This window comes from Rattus norvegicus, chromosome 4 (assembly GCF_021556685.1).
Source record: "Rattus norvegicus strain SHRSP/BbbUtx chromosome 4, alternate assembly SHRSP_T2T, whole genome shotgun sequence".
In the NCBI taxonomy this organism is placed as follows: Eukaryota; Metazoa; Chordata; class Mammalia; order Rodentia; family Muridae; genus Rattus; species Rattus norvegicus.
In genome coordinates, this window is record NC_141537.1 from 120,901,525 (window position 1) to 120,927,798 (window position 26,274).

A 26,274-nucleotide genomic window follows, 5' to 3' on the forward strand; every position below is an offset into this window, starting at 1 on the left:
ACACACACACACGCACGCACGCACGCACACACACACACACGAGTTAAAGGGTGCTGCAGATACCAGCTAGGTACAGATCAGGCCTACATGTTTGGAGTTCCCCATCACTGACCTCATTGGGTCAATAGAGAGAGAAGATGGGAGTCAGGCTGAGGAACCCCTAAGGGAAGGCAGCAGAGGAGGGCTGTCCAGGGGATCTCCTCCGGGTACTGACAATTCAGAGGCAATCGTATTTTAGTAACTATTTACAATACTGTCCTTCAATTGTCCCATCCATCCGATGCGTGGAGAAAGTCACGCAGACATGGCTCTAGTAAGTAACTGGGAGTCCCTTTCCTAACATGGTTGGCCTGTTAACTCTACTCATAAAAGGAAAGTCAGGCAGTTAGCTGGACTTTAGGTAGGTCCTTCCCAAGGCACTTTGGCGATGAACTACTGTGTCCCCGTACATTCAGGAACTAGCTACCCTCACCCACACCTACTGTTAGAATTTTGGGACCCCACACTTTCTTTAGGTGACATCTGGCGCTTACAAAGTTTGTCCTGCAACCTTTGCGTTCTCAGCAGCAGCAGGATTGGCCATTTTTGCAGATGGGTGTTCAGGCACCTTTCAGCCTCTTGGCCAGGGACTCCCTTAGGCACCAAGCATCTCGTCACCTTCCCACTAAGTGCATTACTCCTCCCATTTAATAATACGGGGCACTCACTTGGGCTCTGGTCCCCCACCTCTGTCTCCACCCTGCACAGTCTAGAATGTTATCTCCACTGACGAGACAGGCTTCCAACAGCAGCCAGGGGCCTAAGGGAGCCTCAGGCATCCAAGGATATTAATCGAGGAGGCAGAGATGAGGGCCTCCTGGGGTTAGGACTACTGTTTCATCCGTTTCCACTTCCTGTTGCTGTGGGAAGCTGTGACTTTGCTCACCCACTCAGCTCCCTTCTGAGACTCCCTCAGGGGAACCTCTAGGGAAGCCTGCTACTGCCCGATGCTGACTGGCCATCATTCCAGAGACAGCAAATTATTTTAAAACAGGAAATGGCTGGAAGCTGGAGGAAGGGATGAGGGGGTGGGGGTAGCAACTTGAATGGGAGGAGACTGGGGGGGGGCGTTGGCAGGATGTTTGCAAAAAGGCAGACGCTGTGGAGAAGACAATGCCCCCAGCTCTGAAGAGGCTCAAGGCTGCTCCTTCACTTCATGGAAGCCTAGCACAGCTGTCAAATGTAAACCCAGGCCGGCCTTTTCCCAACGGTGAGGATTTGAGATGCCTCTGGGTCTCCTGCAGCCTCATCAAAGAAGCAGAACAAATCCATAAAGCTTGCAGGAGTTGAGTCACCCAGAGCGATGGTGTGCAGTGCTGGGGCTATGAAGACAGCGCACAGATGAAGGCGCCCTCCCCTCGTCCGCTTCTCTCTTTATTGCATCTTTAATAGTCCTCTGCCAGGTAACTGTATGGCTCCATGACACGGCCGAGACAGGGGCCTGGTGTCTGTCTGGACAGTGACTATGGCACTCAGGGATGTCAGCAAGTACATGAACGGCTGGGGAGAAGGCTCTGCTGGTAAAGTGCTTGCTGTGCAAGCACAAGAACCTGAGGAATGAGTTCAGACCCAACCACCCATGCAAAAGCCAGATGTGGAGTTTTGTGCCTGTAATCCAAGTACTAGGGAGGCAGAAATGGGCTGATCCTTGAGGCTTGCCGTCCTGCCAACCTGGGCTGATCCTTGGGGCTTGCCGTCCTGCCAACCTAGGCTGATCCATGAGCTCCAAGGTTGTCTCAAAAATAAAGTGGAAATCCACTGAGGACAACATTTAACTCTAACTCTGGTTTCCATATGCACACAGGCATACATGCATGATGCACGGGCACACACATACATACACACTCACACACTCACAGCACAACTCACATTTAGCCTACTTCCCACTTATTGAATATGTCTATTCCATATCCTAATGAACCAGATCTGAACAGAGCCCTGAAGACAATGGCATCATACATGATGTACTAATGCTGGTTACAAGGTGTACACTCTGTAATCCAGACAAAGATTATACTCTAATCCAGACAAGGAGTATACTCTGTAATCCAGACAAGGAGTACACTCTGTAATCCAGACAAGGAGTATACTCTGTAATCCAGACTCCATGGGAATGCAATGTAAACTGGATGCCTCAGTTTCTGAAAAGCAAACTACAGTGTTCATCTAAACAGAAACTGGGCTCTAACCCGGCCTTCCTGATGAGTGGCAGGCAGAGACAATGAAGAGCTGTCTTGGTTGCTTTGAGCTGGTGAGCCCAGCCTGGTCTGGCACAGGATAGCCAGACGGAATCGTTCCTACGCCAAGAGCAGCACATGGGCCGCCCTGTACAAGGCTCTGAGCAAAGGGAAATGCGCATCCTCCTGTATTCCCCACAGCCCCTGCTACACAACAGAATTGTATTCCACTTGAGAGAAAAAGGAAGTAATGAAATTTGGAGAATAAATGGATCTCGGAAGTATTGTAATATAAGATGGGAACCAGACTCAGAAAGGTCAGCAGCATTCTCCCTGTCTCACAGGTGGCTTGTAGCTCTTCATGGGTTTGTGTACTAACATATCAGTGAGGGTGACTGTGGGTATTGGCTATGAAACTAAAGAGGGGTCTGTAAGAGGAGGCAGAGGGGTGGAAGTGGAGCAAGAGGGGGCTCACGTGATGTAAAAGCAGAAAGGAGGCCCCCGAGGGTGGAGGGCACAGGGGAAGTTAGAGATGAGAGAGAAGCAGGGAGAAGAATCAGAGGAAACAAACTTTGTAGTGCTGGGGACTAACCTCCGGGCACAGCACATGTAGGTAAACGCTCTATGGCTGGCTCACACTCAGGCCACACCCAAGGCAGTTGGTGGAGGTACAGTGAAGGCAGATCAGACATGTGGCGGGGTAACCTTGGGACGCTCTGACAACCGCAGTGTGGCCATTGTCGGCTTATAGTCAAGTTCAACTGCTAGGCCTGGAAAGCCTGCTTCACAACTGTAAAGTGAGCTCATGCACCGGTGGCGTTATCTCACATGCTGTTCTCTCTCTCTCGGAAGTGCTCCTAAGAAGTTTTCTTTCTCGAAGCTCAGCTTGGCCTTGCTGCCTCAGCAGCTGGGCTTTGGAACCGACTGTGCTCTGGCCACGTGGCCGCTGGAGCTACCTGATGTTCCTTCTCACTGGGCAGCACATTCGAGGTGGAAGTCAGGCCTCTGGTGCACATGAAGCACATGGAGGGCAGGAGGTCACAGCCTGGCTGTCATCCACTGAGAGACTCTCCACTACGACTTCATGTGTGTTTTTATTTTTATTTCTCGTGTGTATGAATGTTTTGCCTACATGTAGGTAACCACAGAAGTGCCTGGTGTTCTTGGGGGTCAGAAGAGGATGTCTGGTCCTTTGGAGCTGGGCTTAGAAAATGTGAGCTTTTATGTGGGTTCTGGGAACTGAATCCCTGTCCCCTGTAACCACTGAGCTATCTTCCCAGGCTCGTGACTTTATATCCCTCTCCTGGCCTGTCTCTTCTCTCCATGATAGGAGCTGGGTGTGGCCAAACTGCACAAGCTCCCGGGAGACAGATACTTGTCTCATGGAATAGACCACAGTACTAAGCAGAAAGGATTTTTCTGACCTCTTTCTCTATAGTCTGTATTTATGTCTTGCGTGGTTTGCGTCTGAGCTGCACCCCTCGTACTCCCAAAGCCTCCTCTGCACCCTACACCTGGTCTCTCACTGCCAAGGGATGCTGTGCCAGCACGTGGGCCTCTCTGTGGTCTATGCTGGCCTGGGTCCACAGCTGAGACTAACGAATCTGTTAACAAAACTATGTATTAAGCTCAGCAGTTGCCAAATTTTCCAATATTAGAATCATGTGGAGGGTTTCTTGCTGTACAGAACTGTGGGTGTACTGTCTCCCCGGCAGACTTGGACCAGGCATTTCTAGAAGGTTCCTAAATAATGCTGACTTCCAGGGTGTGTGGACCATGTTCTTAGAACCCTGAATCACCTTATTTCTAAGCAGTCGGTCTGTATCAACCTGCTCTGGGCAGAGGTGTGCTTTGTTTTGGTCAGACACTCCCACGGTGCTGTGCTGTGGACTTTTACAGCTGAACAGAAACACCAGCCCTAATTCCTGTGTGGCCCAGGTTTGTAACTCCAGTGCATGTGAGGCAAGGGAAGAGGATCTCAGGTTCGAGGCCAGCATGCGTTACACACTGACAGTCTTAAAAACAGCTGTTATTGTCTCCTTTCTGTTGCTATAGTGAAACACTTTAATCAAAAGCAACTTAGAGGAAAGGATTGATCTGGCTTATACTATCAAGTCCCAGTCCACCACAGAGGGAAATCAGGGCAGGAGCTCAGGCAGGAACTTGGAGCAGAAACTGTGAGGGGACTTTGCTGGCTGTGCTTCCACGGCTAGTTAGTAATCTTACACAGCCCAGGGTGCCGTCCACAGTGGGCTGCCCCTCCACATTAATTATCAATCAAGACCATCCCGCACAGTCAGGCCAATCTGATCTGGGCAATCCCTCCGTCCAGGCTTTCCTCTTAGATGACTACAGGCTATGTTAAGTTGTCAATTAAAGTTAACGAAGGCAGGAACTAACCAACAAGTAAACTGAAACCCAGCAGCCTTGGGACACTCGATGTCAATGGTGATGGTGTCCTTGCCCTGTTATCTGGTCTCTCAAGTACTGTCATGAGGTGAGGACACCATACCCTTGGCTCTCTTTTGAGGCAAGCCTTTACCTCTTATCTTGGGCTCCTCTGCATATTGAACGGTCTCAGTCTGGGACAAGTCCAGCTATGTGGTTTCCTGGGCCTCAAGCACAGATCTTATCCTTTGTGGTCCACACTATTGGCGGTGAACTCTAAGTTGCATTCACAACTCCCTTTGCTGCAGTGGACTCTGAGCTTCTGGAAGATGCTCATGGGGCCAGCTTTTGTCTCTGACCCGTAGCTCAGAGCATGCGCTTCTCTAAAGGAGAAGGTGCAGGAAGCATGTCCTACGGTACTCAAAGTCCTGCTCTCAAGTAAACACTTAATGCTTGATGGTGCAAGCCTCACTTCTGGCCTCTCAGTCCTCCTGCACTAAGATACACAAAGTCTCCCAGAGCAGCTCGGGTTACTAAGGCAAAGGTGGGGAATCTCACAGCATCTGGACTGAGGGTAACTGCTGCTTTTCTGTCCAGCACTCAGGCCCATTCTGCTTCCAAACTCCAGCTTCTAAGTCTGTTCAGTGCTCTGTGGCTTAACACTTTGCTTCTCAGCTCCGTGTCCCAAACCAGTTTCCTGGACAACTTGAGCATTGCACACACAATCTATGTTGTTACACCACAGGTCCAGCTTGTGTGTGTTCGTTCATTTGAGGGAGTCGTGACAGTTCTTTTTTAAAAAAAATCACAAAACTGAGAAATTGTACTAGTTTGAAAGAGATGATTTTCAAAGGCCAATGAGAAATTAAATGAGCACTTTCTTTAGTTGTATGTGTGGTGGTGGTGACAGAATTCATAGAATGTTCACCATCATAGAGTAGATTCTATCTAGTGTCATGGAGGGGCAAGGTTGACTGGCTGGTAGTTAGCTGAACAGGAAATGCAAATTCTACACATGCACGCACACCTCAAGTGCTTTCTCGCTTCCATTTACATGTGTGCAATCAAGCAAGTCCTGAGTGTGTGCTCTTTTCTTTATTGGAGATGCATATCCAATGCCTAAGAGATAGGAGCCTGTCCTGGTTCTATGAACCAGGGACCGAATGGAGGAAGAAAGCCTTCAGCATGTGAGAAGGGAGCTTGGACAGAGATGGGGTGCTGGGAGAGTCACGGGTGCAAAGAAGCCTCTCTTCATATGAGACCTTGCTAAAACCAGAGAGAGGACTGTGGGGCTCCAGAGAGACAGTGGGGTTATAGAGAGAAGACAGTGGGGCTCCAGACAGACAGTGGGGCTCTAGACAGAAGACAGTGGAGGTCAGGAGCCCTCTTTTGCTCTACATGAACCACAGTTGTGTGTGGACAGGTACAAAGCCGAGAGCAAGATGGTGCTTGCAGGACACTGGGCCTCATCAGAACTCCATAGATGGTTTACTTTTAATGGAGAGAGTAACTGGGCAAGACAACAGCAGATTTTTCTATCTCAGACAGTGCTGAGTGAATACCAGGAACAGTGAGCCCAAGCCATGATGCCTTTCTTTCTGGCTGGTCTTCACTCTAAGGAGCACTACTGTGCCCGCCATCTTCATGCTCCCAGCCACAACATGTATGCTCATTCTTTATATACCAGGGCAAGACCATGCATTTTCTGGAGTGTTTTTATTAATGATTTGTGGTGTCCAGGGCCAGCAAGATGGCTCAGTGGATAAAGGTGCTTGCTGACAAACCTGATGGCCCACAGTGATCTCTATTAATCTCTATGATCCACAATGAGAAAGAGAGAACTCACTTCTCCAAGTTGTTATCTAACTTACATACACACTGCCCCGCCAACACACATGCATATGCAATGAAAAATTAGAGTACAAGATATTGAAAACAATGAAAATTTTGTTGAGTTTAGCGTTGTTCGATGGGTTGTTTCCATAAGATTTTGTGTTTAATTTTTGAGAATTGTGTGTACATATGTGTACCTGCTTGTCTGTATGTACATTATGTGTGTGTGTAGTACCCACAGAGACCAGACGAGGGTGTCAGGTCCCTTTGAACTGGGGTTACTGGTGGTTGTGAGGCTCCTGTTGTGAGTCCTGAGGACCAAACTCTGTAAGGGTAGCACATGCTCTTAACTGTCGAGTCATTTCTTTACTCCCTTTCCCCTCCGAGCCCTTCAAGCAGTCAGCACTCTGCCCACTGAGCCACCAATCTACCAGAGGACTCAGATTTCTTCCCAACCCCCTCCTGATCTGGGATTACTTCTCTACTGGTGATATGCAGGATCACAGGTAGTGTAAATCCAAACTCTGAGAGGTTACGGTCATAAATTCCTAGGGACAGGCATGCCATACCCATCTGCATTCAAGGACCTGACTCAGGTGGAAAACTCCTCCCAATTTCCAAGTTCTTCTGTGTCCTCAGAGGGCTATGGAGTCAAAGCTCTGGGTCACTGAGGTCACCAGGTCTCCTCAGGTTGCCCTCTTGTGGCCAGGACACGAGGTCCCTTTCCCTTGTCCCTGAAAATGTCCACTATTTCCTTCTCAGCCTTATGTTTATCCAGGAGTTTTGTTGGTTTTGGTTTCCTATGTAGTAAAAGTAACTGATTTTAAAAAACATTATTTGTAGTCTTCTCTAAGGGTTACTTTAAATGCATGTATGTATGCCTATATGTATGTAAACATGTACATATGTATATATATATGTATAAAGTTATAGATTTCATGTGGTGTATGAACGAGTGTGTGGGCACATGCACCTGTGTGGGTATATGCAGAACTGGTTGATTTGGATGTCCTCTTAAATTGCTCCCACCTTATTTACTTATTTATTTGAGACAAGGTCTTGCTAAATAGCCCTGGCTTGCTTAGAACTTACTCTGTAGATCAGGCTGGCCTAGAACTCATAGAGACCCAGCCCCTTCTGCTTCTTGGGTGTTGGGATTAAATGCACTGCCTCTCTGGCCTCTGTGACTGTGTGTGATAAACAGCCTCAGATCAGACACTGTGCAGAGTTAACGCTGTACTGTTAGAATATTAGGAACACCCCCAAGGACTTTAGCACTGCAGAGGGGAGGGGTGCTTGCCTTTTACATTCTAGCATTCTGCTCTTGTCCCCAAGATAAGTATTCCTAGAAAAGCCAGGAAACCATAGGAAGATGGGGAGCTCCACATGAAGACCTATAGGAAGCAGGAGACGCTGACAAGCAGACAGATCACAATCCTCCTCACAAGCAGACTGGCTGAATTAATACAAACCCCAGGTCTGACTGCGATCACTCCTGGCCCTTCACGTCCTCAATCTAGAACTTTCACACTGCCCAAGCTGAGCAAAGGCCAGTGATGAGGAAGGACATATAATACATTTTCAAAGAGATAAGATCATTTTAATGAAATGAAACCTACTGTGTGTCCATCTCCATTTGGTACCCCAACTTGAAAAAGTCTTGTGCCCCTTACCTGCCTGAGGCCGGGAGTGTTTAAGAGGCCACATTCATTGATATCTAAAGTGGCAGGCACAGCAGGATGCTCTCATGGGTGGATAAGTGACAGGCATGGTGATTTAGTAGAGCATCTGGGCACAGTGGCCACAGCATGATGTCAGGGTCACTGTGGAAATCTGGGAAGTGGCACAGGAAAATAAACCCATGAACTCGGAAGCTCCAGCTAGGCTGGGAGGAGGAACATCTCTGCCTAGGCTGTGGTCCAGCGGTTTCCGCTGCCAGCAGGGTCAGTGGAGTCTGAGCAAGGCTACAGAGGTCACCGTGTTGATGACTTGATATTTAGCTGGGAGACAGTGAGGCAGCCTCCAAGGAGGGAGGGCACAGTCCCAGGTCCTGCACTCTGAGTTGCCTCAGGCTTCTTTAGGATTGAATTTCTTTGATATTTCTGGTGGAAGACCAGTGCCATTGGTGTGAGTGTGCTAAAGGTTTGGAGGGTTACCAAAAAGCGCAGAAGAAGAGTTCTGGAATCGGCGCGTTTGGGAATTCACCACTACCACTGTTCTTCAGCCTAGTTTAAGGACACTTTGAAGCTAATGCCTACGCTCTTCCTTTTTTTAGGTGTACTGTTTCCATTGTCCAGTAGGTACAGTTTGGAAGAGCTGTCCCTGATCACCTAATCCTCGGGTAGTTTCAATAATGCAGCCATGTCTGATAGCCACAAAACAGGGAATCTCCAGAGGGACTCAAGAGGACAAAGGGTGTAAGAAGGACAATGGGAGGAGACAGCACAGTTTCCACTCTTGCTGAGTGCCGTGCTAAGCTCTGGGAGACCGCGCGCTTAACTTCCAATGGTTGCAATGTAACAGGCGAAGACAGATAAAAGGATGCTCATAATGGCTGCGTTATTAGCTCTGTAAGGGAGCTGTGCTAAGGAACTCCACACCCGGAGGTGAAGGTGAGAGTTGAGGCTGGAGGAGGCTGGGTTAGGAAAGTCTTATGTGTGTCAGCTGGGGGAAGAGACTGAAGAATCATGAGAACTGGGGGTGGGGGTTGGGGGGAATGATGGTTACCATGGTGACCTGGATGCTTTTGGAGATAAGCTGTATTAGCTACTTCCCTTGTTACTGTGACCAAATGCCTGCCAAGCATTTGGGGTTGCTGGTCACATGGTGTTAGCAGTCGGTTGGCAGGAAGCAGAGAGTAGTCAGGGTGACTGGCCAGGTTAAGAAACTTCAAAGCCCATCCCAGTGACCCACTTCCTCCAGCGAGGCTCCACACCTTAAAGATTCCATGATTTTTCAAACCCTGTGTCACCACCGGCTGGAGACCAAATTTCAGACACACAAGCCTATGGGGGACATGGAGGCCACTGTAGGCTTCAGTTTGGGCCGCTGGAGGTCAATGGCACAGCCACTGGGGACAAGCAGGAGTGGGGATGATATGATGAGTTTAGTTTGGACATTCTGAGGGAGAAGCCTGCAAATGTGAGGCCTAGTGGTTTCCTGTAACAGAGCCTGGCCTGGTCCTCTGCATGGTCTCATGGCCATATGAAGTAGTGAGAGTCACTGAATTTAGTAACATTTTCTGCTGTGGAGAGGAGGGTTGGAGATGACCTGGAGAATCGGAGGCACAGGGTACAGGGGTGGTGAGCAGAGACACTGGAGGACAGTCCGCAGGAATCAGGGGAATGCAGCACTTACTCAGGAAATGTTGGGACCAGGAAGCAGGGATGGGGCAGTAAATTCACCAGACACTGGCCAGCAGAGACTCAGAGGGGAAGGAGGTCAGGTGTGGATGGGCACATTGTGTTTTCAGAAAGGGTCTGGTGTCTGGCCCCGCTTTTTATATCCCTATTCTGGATATGTAGCTATTAAAAGGTTAAGGTTGCCTTGTCTGCCTGGGATGGAGACCTTGCAGGCTGTTGGACACTGTGAACATGCAGCAGGGAGAGAGTGGCCTCATGTGCCCACACTTTATAAGTCCAAGGATCTAGCTGTTTCCTTAATGTGGGCTTGCAGTTCAGTTACTGGGTCAAGTGACATTTCCCACACTTGGAGGAGGGGTTGGGAGAGCGATAGAGGGAGGTTTGGGGACCAGAGTTCACAAAGACACTTTCTGTTAGTTTGAGGGCTGTGGGGTGTAGTCTCTCAGGGTGGAGGAACTGTCCAGAAACCTCTGAATGGGTCTCTGTGGAGAGACTCTCTTTCCTGCACACTACACTCCCATCCGGAAACACATGACTTCATCCAGCCCCACTCAGGATCCCTGAAGTGAGTGGTCAACACAGAGTTTGGAGGACACTTGAAACTCTGGGGTACAGGCCAACATTAAGTAAGAAAGGGGTGGGGCAGTCAATAACATCAGAAACAGGAGATATTTTCTGTCTCCAGGATCTTCTCTTACACAGGAAGCCCCTGACTTACCAAATGAGACCACATGAATACATGCTAGGTGCCTTCCCAGGCAACAGGGACTTAAACCAGAAAAACATCATTGAAAATTAACTTGAAAATTGCAAAACAATCCTGCCTTGGCTGACAATTCTTCCTGTCCTGAAAAGTTTGTTTTGGGGAAATATTTCCCACAGATATAAACCCAGCATCACACAATGTATCAATGGATCCCAACTCTAACCAACCCAGCATTGCACAATGTATCAATGGATCCCAACTCAAACAAACCCAGCGGCATACAATGTATCAATGGATCCCAACTCTAACCAACCCAGCATTGCACAATGTATCAATGGATCCCAACTCTAACCAACCCAGCGTCTCACAATGTATCAATGGATCCCAACTCTAACCAACCCAGCATTGCACAATGTATCAATGGATCCCAACTGTAACCCAGTGCTTTTGGATAATGACAACACCAGCCCTGTCTATGTCTTTTCCAAACACCAAATACAAATACTTTAATCTTTGCCTTCTGTATTTACATGGCTATACCAAAGGCTTTGCCATTGGTAGCCTTGCCCCAGTCCATGTTGGCAGTTCTGACAGCTCATAGAACCAAGATGACCAAGCCTGGATTATGCTGATTTGTACAAAAAATGCAAGATTTATCTCCTACTGCTACAGTTCCTGGTCCTTCCCCCAACCCCAACTGATGTACCTGGGGTTTCATGTCTCTTTGCCTTTTGTGGCCTGAGGCTGGCTCACTTACCACTGTGCAGCAGAGGGGCCAGAACCACCAGAGCAGCGCCAGGGCCAGCAGCAGGAAGAGGATCAGCAGAGCAATCGCCAGGATGGAGCCGTCTGACTACAGGGTGAGGAGAGGGTGGTCAGTGAGGTGGAACACTTGGGGTCTTCCCTTTCACCCTCCACCCAACGATGGGAGACTTGAGGCCTACATAAGAGCACAGCACATTGCCCACCTATCACTCAGGGTCAAGGCCGCACAACACACTCTCTTTAGCTGATTTTGGGATCATTCTAAATGATCCATTTCACAGAAGTGACTGAAGAATGCTCCTTTGTCCCCAAGCGTTGTCTCCATCTTGGGGACAAATTCTAGCCCCCAAAGGCTGGGTTCTGACCACCTTCTGGGTAATTAAAATGAATCTTACCCCCATACAAAGAAGTGTTTGCAACAGACTTCTAGGCTGTGGGTAGGAGGTCTAGAGTCATTAGGTCACATAGGAATGGGGACAGGGCTACTTCTGCCAATCTGTAGGTGAGGGTGGGGTGACTGTGAGGCAGGCAAGCCACTCCTGGGGCTGTGTCGGGTGGGCAGGCAGTGGGTCAATACTAACCACTTCCACACGTGCCAAGGTTATCCTGGAGATGGGCAGGGTGCATGGCCTGAGGTGCCTGTTAGGTTATAGCAAACATACGTCCCACGTGTCACCAGCTGTCTATTCCAAGACTGCTGCTTATGGAAACACCTGGGACCAGGAGTCTAAGTCCTTCCCCAGCAGCCACACAGGTGTCACAGTGTCCTGGTGCACAAGACACTGCTGTGCACATCAAAAGCCACCTGAGTGGAACTGGTAGCCCTACCTTTGACCTAAGAAAACAATCTGGGATATTTTCTTTGCTAATAATACAATTTAAAAAAAGACAATGGGGGGTTGGGGATTTAGCTCAGTGGTAGAGTGCTTGCCTAGCAAGCGCAAGGCCCTGGGTTCGGTCCCCAGCTCTGAAAAATAGAAAAAAGAAAAAAGAAAAAAAAAAGACAACGGCACAAATTCTAAATGTAGCATTACCAAGCTATCAGCTACTATGCTGGAATGTGCTGTCAAACAACATTTAAACAAGAGAAATGATTCCTGGGATAAAGAGATTTCTGTATACCCAAGTCAAGAGTAAGAGGTAGAAAGAGTGCCTTTGATGTTTACTAACAACCTCAACAATAGCTTTTTGTGTGGTTTGAGGCGGGATTTCATGGACCTCAGGCTGGCTTTGAACTCACTATTTGACTGAGGCTGATCTTGAACTCTTGATCTTTTCATCCCCGCCTCCCCCAAGTGCTGGAGCGCCAGGATTATAGGCGTTTGCCCCACACTGGGCATTTTCACTGACAGATCCTTTACATGTTACATTGTGATGTTAAACCACCCTCACTGGCAGGTCAATTTGCCCTTTTTTTTTTTTAAAAAAAAATCTGTATTTTCTCTTTTCCTTTAAAAATTTTCATAATGAGCATAGGGAAGCTTGTTCAGTGAGTGATCTGTGGGATCCACAGATGGGCTCAGGAGGAAGGAGGCTTGCAACCCAGCTGTGTGCCACCATGATCCTTAGGGAAGTCCATTCACAGGCCTCTCTATCAGGCTCTTGAAGCTGTCCCTCTCACACATCTACACAGGAGGGAGGCTGGGTGGCCTGTCCAGGGCGACCCCACAAGTTAGTGGCAGAGCCAGGATGTGAGTCACTCCTACTCTGAGAGCTCAATAGGGCTCTGGAAGAGGTTTAAAAGTTCCTTGGAACTCTCTGGAATGCCTTTGACCAAAAAGCCAGGGAACTAAAACACCCTTGGCTCCAGCTAAAAAGCCAAGGTTTGGGAATGTGGAATTGTCTCCCAAGGGAGCCAGGCCTTAGGCTCAGGTGCAGGGCCGGGCAGTCAGAGTGTGGGACAGTGAGGGTCCTCCACACCCAAGGCTGTAGCAGGAGGCCTCATTGGGCCAAGGCACTCATATAGAAGTCTGGAGCTGAGCATGCAGTGAGTGGCGTCAGCAAGAAATCATGTGTTAGTTAAGGGCCAGTCTTGTGACCTGTCTGTCTCTGTATTCTAGGTGACCAAGAGAGGGAAGAAAGCTGCTACCTCTGTATCAACCAATGACAGAAGGAGCACGGAACAGGAGTGAGGAGAGGACCAGGCTATCCCATACAAGCGATCACTTCAGGCCTGAGCTGGAATTTTCCTCTGTTTCCCCATAGCAACCAGCACGGTGAACATTTCAGATCGTAAACCTGTCTGCACTTGGAATAATAAGTGGCTTGGTTACCAAGAGGCTTATAAAGCTGTAGCCTTCCGTAAGGGCTGCAGACTACAGCTATTCACACCACACACGGCACCCTCCTCCCTCGTTTCTGCCTCAGATAAACCGAAGCAGAGGCTGAGACACTGCAGCACGACTCTACATTCCTGTGGAAGATGGGGCACTTTCTGTGGGCAGTGAGGGTGAAGGAGCGGGCAGAGGTGTGTGTGTGGGGGCAGGCAGACAACTTCTAAGGAAGATATCAGGGATGAAATGTGATGGCTGGCTCTGCTGCAGCCCCTTAGGAGTCAAAAGTCCCCCTAGTTGTAGTGGAGGAGGAAGAGGGGGTTTAGTGAGGAGCCCCTCCCCACATGCCAAGGCACAGATCAGGGTATTTAAATATCATCTTGTCCCTTAGAGAAAGCTGCTGCCTGGGTCCCATGTGCTTCCTGAAGTCATCAAGGTCACATAAATGTTGCTATCGAATATGAAACTCTGAACTTGGTTTTCTAGAGCTGGAACTAACAGTCCATCAGGAACTGGCACGCACTGCAGGCGTCTACTGTGTCCATACTCTGTGTTTAGTGGGCAGCTCAGGGACACAGGACCAACCAGCCCAGCCCAAAGTGCTCAGTGAGGAGGGGATCTAAACAGAGCAAGAGGTATGGGTTACTCCATGGCTGCAAACCCAGCAGGGAACAAAACGCATTTCTCCAAAAGCAGTAAAGTTCTCTTACTTACATGCTGATGGACAGATGATGACAGTGACAGGAATAATTACTAATATAGCTAATATTTACTGAACATTTACATATAGGGATTATCTTTATTCTTTCTGTGGAATATGCTAGCACATTTAATTCCTACTGATAATTTGATGAAATCTAAATTCTATTTTCTTATTTCTCTCACCTTATTGTTAAATATACCGAGGTAAGAAGATCCAGAGAAACTTGGAAAGCTTACAGAAAAGGCCATGGTTTTTGTTTGTTTTGTTTTGTTTTGTTTGTTTGTTTTTTTACATTTACTCGGAGTTTCTCTGTAGCTCAGGCTAGCTTAAGCTTCTACTCTTTGCACCTCAGCCTCATGAGTGCTAGAGAAGCCAGAATTCAAATGTGGGCAACCTGGCTCCTGCATATAACCAGAAGGCTCTAGCCCTTAGCAAGCTAACCTGGGCTGGAGAACAGTGTTGTGAAACCAGCACTTCACACCGGAGGTGACTCTGGGGTAGGCAGTGTACTGGCTGGTTTTGTGTGTCAACTTGACACAAGAGTCATCTGAGAGAAAGGAGTCTCCCTTGAGGAAATGCCTCTGTGAGATCCAGCTGTAAAGCATTTTCTCAATTAGTGATCAATGAGGGAGGGCCTAGCTCATGGTGGGGGGTGCCACCCCTGGGCTGGCGATCCTGGGTTCTTTAAGAAAGCAGACTAAGCAAGCCATGGAGAGCAAGCCAGTAAGCAGCACCCCTCCATGGCTTCTGTGTCAGCTCCTGCCTCCGGGTACCTGCCCTATCTTAGTTACTGTCCTGGCTTCCTTCATTGATGAACGCTGCTATGGAAGTGTAAGCTGAATAAATCCTTTCCTCCCCAACTTGCCTTAACAACATGGTGTTTGATTGCATCCACAGAAACCCTAACTTGCAGGGGCAAGGGAAGACAGACTCCTGCTCAGAGGCAAGCACAAAGTTTGACTTGTGAAGGTGTGAGTGGGGATTTACATAGGGAAAGCTCACTGTGTTTGGAGTTAGGTGGAAGGCAACTGGATTGGCTCTGAGAGGCCACTCAGGGCAGATGAAGGACTGCGGCTTCTGTCCACACAGGAGAACTCTGGTTCTGTGACCTATGGTCAAGCTCGTTTTCTGGGAAATTGACATTGTATACACTGCAGAGTCACAGCGCATAGGGAGAACCTTAGGGATCAGACGCCAAAGGGCAGGCTATGGCTCCCAATCTGTCAGGCTCTTTATGGGTGACACTGGACAAGGACACTCTCAAACGCTTGCCTTTTAATAAAAACGCTTGGTGTTCATCTTACTGACCATGGCCCACCAGTGCCTTGTGCTTTCTAGATTCTCCACAGGTCTGGGGCTCAGTGCTTCAGGCACAGAAGAAACTCAGTTGCTCTAAACCAGTCATTCCTTCTCCATCTTCATCAAGTTCCTAGAGGAAGATCCTCCTATCCCCACTCTTCCCCACATGCCAAGGGGCCGGCTCTGTCTATATCCAAGAGTTATCTGAAATGTTTCAGAATATATACTGGACTGTGGCCTGGCACTATAGAAGGTGCCCTGTCTTGTGTTCCCTGCCTTGCTCTGGGGCAGACTGCTTTGGGTCCTTCGTATCCAGCCTGTAACAGCACTCAGTGGTCTTGATTCACTCTTGGCCCATTCTGTTTTACATGACATCTGATCTTCAAGAAGAAGGAAGAGGAGGAGGAAGAGGAAGAGGAAGAGGAGAAGGCAGTGGCAGCTTCTTCCTAGAGGGCTCAGGGGCTGCCATTGCACACAACCTGATTGTGGACCAGTGTGTGCTGAGTCTTGGTCCTGCCTGCCCACCAGGCCTCTGTGGACAGACACACTGAGGGCCCAGTGGGGCCATTTGGGCCAGTAACTACCCTCAGGTAACTGTGTCTGCCAGGTCCTGTCTTAGCTGGTTGTGTTAAGTTAGGCTATATCCTACTGGAAGTTATTACGTATTACAAATAACTTTTTTTTAAGGCTGTGCATTGTTTTAGAAGACTCAATTTTACAAGTATCTTTTGACTGCATTTTGAGGGAGAAGGATAAATGCACCTCCTGTATGGACCAGAAACAGTGCCATCTGTCAGGCACACCCAGCTATCACTGACGTCTTCCTGGGCAGAGACAGAGCCACCCTACAAGTCATTGGAAGTGAACTGCAGCTGCCAGGACACTTGGTTATATTAAAAATCATATTACAGAAACCAGGCCCAAGAAGTTATTAGACCCAACAGACCAAGGGAAGGGTGTAACTCCTTCATCTGGACTCCATAAAATGATGGATACGTAATTCTTAGCCGGTATGGCTCCACACCAATCTAATACCTGTTGTGTGTGTATAACAGGCCAACAAGTAAAGAGCTCCCTGATTGTCTGTAGACCTTCACTTGTCTGGGTTCCTAGCCATTGACATTATCTACTCTGTGTGACTGCCTGCCCATCCACCTGTTCACCCATTTGTTTCTGGACCTACAGCCACTATTTCCAGCTGTGAAGGCTGGCTCAGCCTTTCATTCCCAGCTGCAACATTGTTGCTCAGAGGCTGGGACTCCAGCAGCGCCCTCTGGGCACTGGTCCAATTCTTAAGCACACTTTTGGGATACTTCTGAGACCTCCTGACTCTGTTGCAGGCTCTCTAACTTCATTTGTGTTTATTCTGTAAACCATATTCATGCGTGTAGGTATGTGGTTGTGTGCTGTGTGATCTGAGAGTTAATATTAGTCATGAAGATTGACATAAAAGAACCTGCATTTGTCTCAGCTGGGTACCAGGGTCAGTGGGTTAGAAGACAAACTGCTGTCATGGAAACAGTTCAACTATGTGAATTATTGTTATTCAATGAGTGCGGACATTGGAGGAAGACACAAAGCTCCATGCAGGAGCTGGGCCTAGGCCCCCTATACATTTGTAGCATATATGTATCTTGGTCTTCATGTGGGTCCCCTAACAATTGGAGTGGAGGCCGTCTTTGACTCTGTTGAGTGCCATTGGACCCCCTTCCCCTAACAGGACTGTCTGGTTGGGCCTCAGTAGCAGAGGATACGCTTAGTCCTGCTGCGACTGGATGTCCCAGGGAAGGTGGTAATCTTTTCTGAGGAGAAGGGGAGGGGTAATGGACAGGAGGGATTTGTAAGTGTGGAGAGGAGGGATGGGGGGGGGCTTCGATCGGGGTGTAGAGTGGATAAATTAATTAGTGAAAGGCATTGTATTCAAAGGTAAAAAGATTTGTAAGCACAACAAACGAAACCTCTTATCTGGTGGGTAGAATTTAGGGACTTGGATTTCTTACATGCAGTGTGGCATGGGTGAGGGTGTTGGACTCATGCCTGGGCTTGTTTGCTATAGGAGCAGGAGGACTCGGATGATACAAACCCCAGCACCTCTGTTCTGTTTTGTTTTGTTTTGGGGAGTTGCCTTAGTAAATGGAGGAAGAATTAGCAGGAGGCCAGGGTTGTTCAATGTAAAGAAATGTGAAACCCGGCGCTGGGATTCTGCCTGATGCCCTTGGTCTAGGGTGCAGCCAGAAATGTCTTCCTGCGGGGCCTGGAAAATGCTGCCAAGAAAGCGGAGCGGTCCTTCTTTACTCTCGAGGTTTCCTCCTGTGATGGGGTGGAGTATGTGTGAGTCCAGGTGTAAGAGCACAGGGCAGGCCTGGGTCTGCCTTGCCTCTCTGGCATGTGCTGCCCCAGGGTGGATTGCCCTGGCTGCCTGCCCTACATCAGCAGATTTTATGGAGCCCGGTGCTTTCATGAGCTCTCTAGAATAAAAGGAAAACATCTTCCTAGGGCCTTCGAAAGCAAGGGGCCCCAAATTCTAGCTAAGCAGCTTTGAGTAACTCGCCCAGCGACTAGTGTCTTCGCTGGCCATGTCCACGGCAGCGTGGGATCATAAACTTGTTCAACACAATTCTAGCCATTTTCAGCCACACTCAGCCAGGCTTTACCTTATAGCCTAAAGACTATCGAGATTCTCCCATGTCCATTCACTCACGGTTGAGGCAGAGGGAAGGGGAACTTTACTGTCAATGCCTTTAACCCTAGCATCCGTCCTGGTGATTACAGCAATAGAGTTTTGAGGGACGGAGACAGAGCGGCGAGAGTCTGCGCTCCTGGGTGGTGGTTTACAGCCGCTCTGTGGGCTCTGCTAAGTTGCGTAGTCTACTGCCCGGAATTATCGAAGCCACTCGTGTTTTCAGAGTGGCAGACACTTAACATTTAAAACAGGTAAGATTCTTGTCTGTTTCTGCTGGTGACCCCTCAGCGCTTGACTGGTTGAAACATACGGAGCTGATCTCCAGTTTCTCCCTAGGGCACCTGGGGACAGGCTGAGGACATGAGGACCCCACCGCTGCCTCTTCCCTTCCTCCAATATCACCTCTTTGTCTGTTACTAAGATGGTTGTCTTTGAAACACCATTGATAGCCCCAAAGGGAAAGAGACCCCGGCTAATGGCAGCTCCGGCCACCCACCTGTGACTGGCACAGCAGTCTGCTTGTTCTAACTGGAGCTAGCTGGAGCTAGCTGGAGCTGGGACTGGTGAGAGGGGTATGCTCAGTCAGGGACTATGGGCATGTCAGCTTAGCTGTGCTTCAGTGGGGCACTCATGGAGTCAGCAGAGGGTGGCACGGTAGAGGGGTGCAAAGAGGTACACCCCATCTCTTCCCGTTGGCTAGGGCTGTGCTCTGTAAGAGTCACATTCCAGGGCTCCGGAGAGGAATGCAGAGCCTTTCTAGCTGGCTGCTCAGAGCCCTGCTTCCTGCCCAGACAGAACCAATGGAGCATGGGCAGGTTTTATTTTGAAAGATGAAATTTAAGTCATTTATTTTATTGCTGCTGGGAAGCTCTGGATGGCCAAGGCTGGAGAGCAGAATCCTCTCTCCTGGAGCTGTGTCTTCTGCTGTTATTTCTGCTTAACTGCCATCCCTGCTCCCCCACGTCACTGGAATTCTATGCCCCTGCACCTGTGTCTGTGGGCCTGTCCCTTCACCGTCTCTCACCCTTCCTTCCCAGCTTCTAGCTAGACCTCTGTTGGCACGTGGCTTTGGAAAAGCCAGCATGCTCTATGGAGCCACCCTTCCCTATTACCTTCCCCTCTCCTGCCATTAAGAAATCTTTAATTTCCTTAAGCATTAGCCTAACCATTCTGAAGTCTCCATTTTGGTGGCACTAGGTTGGCATGAGGTCTGGTTGTTGGGTCATGTGACTCACAGGGCCATCCCTGGTCAGTTGCTTTCTTTCTAGTCCTTTCAGAAGTGGTTCATTTTCTTGCCAGGTTCAAACTTTCATCTAGATACAGATGACGAAAGTCTTATCTTGAGCTTAGACTGGCCCCCTGTCCCTCTTCCCACTGACATATCAAGCACAGTAGTCCAGGCTGAGTCTGCATTTCCCCCTCAAACCGGCTTGCTCTTGTCCTCTGTCAACCCCAGCTGGAAACCTGAAGTTAACTGAATTTTCTTTTCCTACGGTTTTCTCTCCCCAGTTACCATTTGCCAGTAATTCTCTGACCCACATCCTAATTTAATCTGGCTCCGCCCCTCTACTGCCAGGTGAGGTTTAGACTCTCCAGATGCCCTTCCTTACAGGAGCAAGGTCCACCCCGGGTTTTCAGGATTCCACTCTCCACTCAGCACTGAAACACCTAACCTGTTCCTCCTTAGCCTTGTCAGTGACTACAGATATTCCTAACATTTGAGAATTTAGGCGGCAACGACACACCCTTTTCTTCAGAAAAGGACAGTTGCATGTACATACAAGCTCACAAGTTTCTTAGTAAAAGTTGAGGGAACCCACACCCCGCTTGAGCACTCTGGGGGCAGAGTTCTAGTTCTTCCTCACCAGCCTTTTCTCATTTCCTCTGCCATTCTCCCAACTCCCTCCTTACTTGGTGCTTTGACAAAGCTCAGTGGGACCTGGTGCTGGGTCCACTTCACCTTTCTCCCAGTTTCTTCCTGGAACACCCTTTTCTAACCTGCACTGCCTGGAAAACAATTTGGTGCCAGGTAAGACAAAGTCTCTAGCACTTAATAAAGCAACTACTATGTGCTTGGCCTTCTCAAGGCACTCCAAAGGTGTAGAAGACAGTAGTTTTGGCAATCACAAACCACATAGCTGGATGGGGAAGACAGAGGAGAGGGTGTCACTGCTGAACTCTCTGGGTTGTGCTTACATTAATTCGTCTTTGGATTTATTGTATCTTACCACAGCGGTTCCCAGCCCTCCCAATGCTGAGACCCTTTAATACAATTCTTCATGTTGTGGTGGCTCCAACCACATTATTTTGTTTCTACTCCATATCTGTGATCTTGCTACTGTTATGAATCATAGTGTAAATATCTGATATGCAACCCTCAAAGGGCCTTTGACCCCCAGGTTGAGAACTGCTGTCTTACAGGGATTCTGTTTCCATGAAGAAGTTCCCAGAGTATACATCTGTCTCTTTTCTTCTGTTAGGCACAGTACAGTGTTTCAAATGGAATGGCTGAGAGTGGTCACTTAACCATAGATAGGAAGAAATGAGAATTTAGCAGGTAATGCCTGTCATGTGTCTCCTGAAGCTATGTCCCTGCCACAGACCCTTGCTGCAAACAACTTTACCAACTTCTCTGCAGAGAGCAAGGTGATGACGCCCTATAGCGCAGTGTGGGTAAGATGCTGGCCAGGGCATAGTCTGTGGCAAGTCCAGAAGCCCTTGGCTGGCCTTGGGAGTACCGTGAAACTGGGGGTTGGGTGTGGAAAGAGGGAAGGGTATTCCAGAAGGAAGGTGAACCATGGGTTCACGTACAAGGCACAGGTAGGGTAGAGGGGAGTACAGAATGCAGGATGCTCACACACAGTATCTGTGGCAAATCGGACTCACTCCAACATTTTAATGGCTACCAGGTCTTCTTCTTGAAGACACATTTGGCATATATGTAGGTTGGGCTTGGATCTTCTGTGATGGTCTTTGGAACTTCAAGTTTTACAGAGTGCCTTTTCTAAGGTCATGAATTCCAGTAATATGGGTAAAAGGAGACTGCTTTCACGCTTGAGAGTGAAGCCACTTTCCTGATGTTGGGTTGTGCTTTAAAGAATCCTAGGAATATTTTGGTTGTCACTTATTCAAATACTTTTTAATCTTGGAAGAAACTGAACAAAACACTAAGCTCACTGCTCTGGGCGATGAGTGAATGAACACCTGCTTTAGCAGCCACAGGAAGGCAAAGGAATGCGGGCGGCTTCCTGCAGCTGTGGCCCTGGTCTAGGGAGAATCTGAATCTCCCTGTGGCTCTGGTGAATGTGGTGAGACAGCTGTTCCTTGAAAGGGGAGGTGTGTACCCTGTGAGCCTTTGCTATTCTATAGGGGAGAGGGGGAAGAATGTACTTGCTTTGGGGGACTAGGGTGATATGATTTGTGTCATTCCCAAATAAGATCTTCTTTATGATTAAAAAAAATTAGACTCTTTTGTGTGTGTATGTGTGTGGTGAGTGATGTGGTGTGTATGGTATGTGGTGTGTGTGTGTAGTGTGGTATGATGTGTGTGGTGTGGTGTGTGTGTTTGTGGTGTGTATGTGTGTTTGTGTCTGTGTGTGTGCTGTGTGGTATGTATGTTCGTGGTGTGTATGTGTGTTTGTGTCTGTGTGTGTGCTGTGTGGTATGTATGTTCGTGGTGTGTGTGTGTGTGTTTGTGTAGTGTGTATTGTGTGTCTCTGTCTCTCTGTGTGTCTGTGAGAGTGGTGTGGTGTGTGTGTCTGCCTGTCTCTGTCTCTCTCTGTGTGATGTGCTGTGTATGGTATGGTGTGCATGTTTGCATGTGTGTGTGGTGTGGTGTGTGCATGGTGTGTGTGTCTATGCATATGATGTGTGTCTGTCTGTCTGTCTGTCTGTCTCTCTCTCTCTCTCTGTGTGTGCATGTGTGGTGTCTGTCTGTCTGTGTTTGTGTGTAGTGTGTCTGTCTGTCTCTCTGTGTGTGGTATGGTGTGTGTGTGTGTGTGTGTGTGTGTGTGTGTGTGTGTGTGTGTAGGTCAAGGGCAACTTTGAGGAGCTGGTTCTTTCCTTCTATGGTGATGACTCTGGGGATGGAACTCAGGCTTGGTGGCAAGTACATTTACCCACTAAGCCATCTCACCAGCCTCTAAATAAGATCCTTACGAGAAAATCACCTGAGAGCCCAAGACAATGTGAATTATTGCAGTGTGATTATAAGTTGCCAATACAGCCTGAGGCAAACCAATCATCTCCCACTCGTCATGGCCGAGCCTACTGACTTTGTGTTTAAATGTTGATTAGTTAGCTTAGGAGACCTCGGGAGGAAGGGGATCTCAGGCCTTCTCCAATCTTGATCCCATTTCCCACACTCTTTACCTCCTCTTTCTTTGATATTTCTTCCCACTGACCCACTTCTGCATCCTCTATAAATTGTGCATCTCATGCACAGCTGGTTACTAACCCAGAATGTCCAGCCTAAGCTTCCCTCTGGCTTAGCCTGGGCCACCCAGGAGCATGTGTGAATGGACATGCTGGCATGCAGGAGGCCATGGCTTCTGACCCTCAGACTCAAAGGCAAGGATCCTAACAAAACATGGTGGTCACAAACTGCCTTAGGGCCACACAGCCTCAGCACTCCAGGAGGTCACAGCAATTTGACAAATTTTAGTTGGGGATGAAATGGGAGAGCGAAATGTAAACTATAATGTTTCATAACATTACTTGTGAGAGAGGAGGAGGCTGGGTGGAGCAGGTGGGCAGTGATCCCAGTGTGCATTGCTCTCTCTGTCTGCTGTATGAGTGACCTCACCACAGCCCAGCCTGTGACAGCACTAGCCATGGCTCCTCTTCCCACCCATCTAACCTCTCCAGCAAGAGCACAGCTCTGAGGATATGTGCCTGTTTCTCTTTTTTTCATACCTGCTATGTTCAACTCATAGTTACCTTGGTCTCTACGCAACTCTTGTCTTATTTTTGTCTTGCTTGATTTATTTTGCTGTTTACTTGTATGTATATACATGTGAAGACATGTGTCCTCATGTGTTCATGTGCTTTTGGGTGGCCTAGCGGACAGAAGAGGGCATCAGGTTTCCTGGGGCTGGAGTTATGAGTAGTTGTAAGCTGCCTCATGTGGAAGATGGGAAATGAACTCTGGTCCTTTAAAGAGCAAGTGCTCTCAAAGCTGAGCCATCCTCCCAGCCCTGCCCCTTAAAAAAAAACAAAACAGTGTTTTTACTATTGTGTTGTTTGATCTCTCAAGTTCTATGCTAAGATGACCTATAACTTGTTTTCTTCTACAAACACTGAAGACTAGGAATTTCCCTCTGAGGGCCACTTTGACTGCACTCTGAGTTTTGGTATGCGGCGTTCTCAGTAATCGAGCAGTTCTAAGTGTTTCTTAGCTCACATTGGCTCATATATTACTCTGATGTGTGTTTTGAATTTGGAAGCGCACAAGATTTTAAAAACTTGTTGATAACTCAATTTGCTATAGATATTTAACTTTTTCATTCCAGGATATGAGTGGCACAGAGGAAGTGACTGAGCAGAAGGTTTTAAAGCACATTTTAATTTTTGCAACTTCTTTCTTTTACAATACAGGTGAATAGAAACTATCCACCAGACTGACAGTCGCTCATTCTAGAAGGTTTCATTATTTTATGGTCCATTTAAGAAAACCTTTGCCCATTAAATCATGGTGCTTTATTGATTAACAGAATATCTTAATCTCAGAGGTGTTAAAATGTGGGGGAACAGTGTATGTCTTCTGACCAAAGCGATACATTTCTGATCATTTAGTCTCTCATCTCAGACAACCCTACAAAGTCTAATCACTAGTTGGGGCTTTGTTCTGGATCCATAATCTGTCAGCAGCTTTTTAAAAAACGGTATTATTCAAATCATTTATATATGTTTATTAGTTTATGGTTGCTGATTACTGAGGGATGTACATAAATCTCCTCTGAACAGAAGATAACAGTGGGTTTATAAAAGTCCCATGTGTCATGGGTGTGCCATTGTGTGTAGATCAGAATCATGTAACTTCTGGATTATTTGCTCCTACGCACACCAGCCTGTCTTCATGACAGTAATATGTTGTCACTGTATGCTCCTCACATCTCCTCCTCCTCCTCCTCCTCCTCCTCCTCCTCCTCCTCTTCCTCCTCCTTTTGCTATAAGGTTTGAGCTACCTTCTATTAAATAGCTACACTGGTTTTCTTTTTCTTTTTGCTCAATATAACTTTTCTCACATTTTCGCTTCCACCTTTGTTCATCTCCGTGTTTTACAGGATGTGTGTCTCAGTGTCAACAGCAGGGAGTTGAGTGGTGTGACTGTGTAAGCTGTCATTCTGTGTCTCCCGATGGCTGAGCGTGTCCCAACACACCCACTCTGTTCATAGACTATTGGATCCAACTCGCGTCTCTACCATTCGCCATGGGGTATCTCGGCGTTTTCCAAAGCATAGCTTCAGAAAACCATTTTTCCCCCTCTCTTCAACTCTCAAAACAAGGAAATTTCAAACTCAGGGCAAACATTCTTTAAAATACTTAGAGATAAAATATTGAAGAGTTGATCACTCAACTATCCAAGAAAAATAAACCAGCAGGAGTCCTTCAAAACATCTTAAAAATATTTTTATGCATCTGAGGGTTATCAAAACAGAGGCACTGGGAAGCGCCTTCGATTTCAGTTTGTAAGCAGTATTTGAGATCCAAGCTCTGCACTCTCGTGTTCCTGTGGTTGTCTACCCTTGCTGGTGATGGTGCACCAGACCACAGGTATATTATTAAAGTAACAAAACAAAACAAACAAAAAAAAGCCCTGAACATCGCTTAACCAAACAAAGATTCGAATTTTGTGTGGCTCTCAGGGGATGGCTGAGTGGCGAGAAGTGATGTCTTGCAGGTGGCATACCTGGAAACCAAGAAGGTGTGCTTGGAGCAGTCTGGCTGAAATATGACCTCAATTATATGGAGTGGAGGTTGGCTGACCTGCATTTCACAGGGGAGCCCCCTCCAACATCAACAACAAAGGTCTCTCAAATTTATTTCCTAAATGCCCAAGCCAAGCTCATCCATTACACTCTGGAGGGCTGAGTTTACCCTTCTCAGCTCGCATGCACACAAATCCACAATGACAGACTCTAAGCTGGGGAGGGAGTCTGTAAGGTTTGCCAGCCCAGTCACCGATCTGATGCCAGTCTCGGCCAAGCTGCCAGATATCTGTGCTTGAGTAGAACCGAGTTCGAGACCTCTCCCACCTAAACCAGGCACTGACCGAGGCCTTTTAAAAGCCAGCCAGCAGCTGCCTCTCACCCTGTTCAATCCTTGCATCTCCACACCTGCTTTAGAGTGGCCCTTTCTGTGCCAGCTGTGGCCCAGACTAATGGGTTCCCATTCCATATTCTACACAGTACTATCTATGCTACAGTTTCTCTCGACTCCAGTGTCTCTGGGCTTACTCTAAAGAACACCCTTGACCCCGAACACCAATCTCAAATGGAGAGTTTACCTTTCACCTCCTCCTTAGTTTTAGGGACCACACTCTGTTACTGTGGCCAGAAGTCACAGTGTCCTCAGAAACCATCACCAAGCCAGTCCCACAGAGATCAGAGCCAAGTGCAAGAGCACCTAGGTCTAACATCACACGACAGTATCGGATGGCAATAGACTCATTTGATCCAAGGCCACACTTAGCTTTATTATCCTCTCTAAGCAATTCCTCCCTGTTTCCACAACCCATTCACTTTAGAGGACACACCACTTATGATTACAGCTAACGAAAACGTGTAACTGGCTGTCCTTTCTTCAAGACTGAGGATGAAGCCCTAGGATCCATCCGTTTATGTCTCGGGGCAGCATACTCTTGGCACTAAGCTACTTCAGCTAAGTTGTGGAGCATGGACGGACACTTACTCTGCCATGAATGACAAGGGGCACAAGGCTGTGCCCTCACATTAACGCCCCTGGTTGCAGTTTACTCAAAGGCAGGGGCTCGCTTCCACAGGGATGTGCTGTACTTGCTTTCTGTGGCTTCCGTTGGCCCAGACT

The 26,274-nt window shown here is 48.0% G+C and overlaps 1 protein-coding gene across 1 annotated transcript in view; it reads right to left on the reverse strand.

Annotated features, from left to right (window-relative positions):
* Antxr1 (ANTXR cell adhesion molecule 1) overlaps nt 1-26,274 on the reverse strand; it is a 185,892-nt gene that overhangs the window by 60,800 nt on the left and 98,818 nt on the right. Inside the window, 1 exon segment of the mRNA NM_001044249.2 lies at nt 11,263-11,358. Coding sequence (NP_001037714.1) covers nt 11,263-11,358 — 96 coding nt within the window.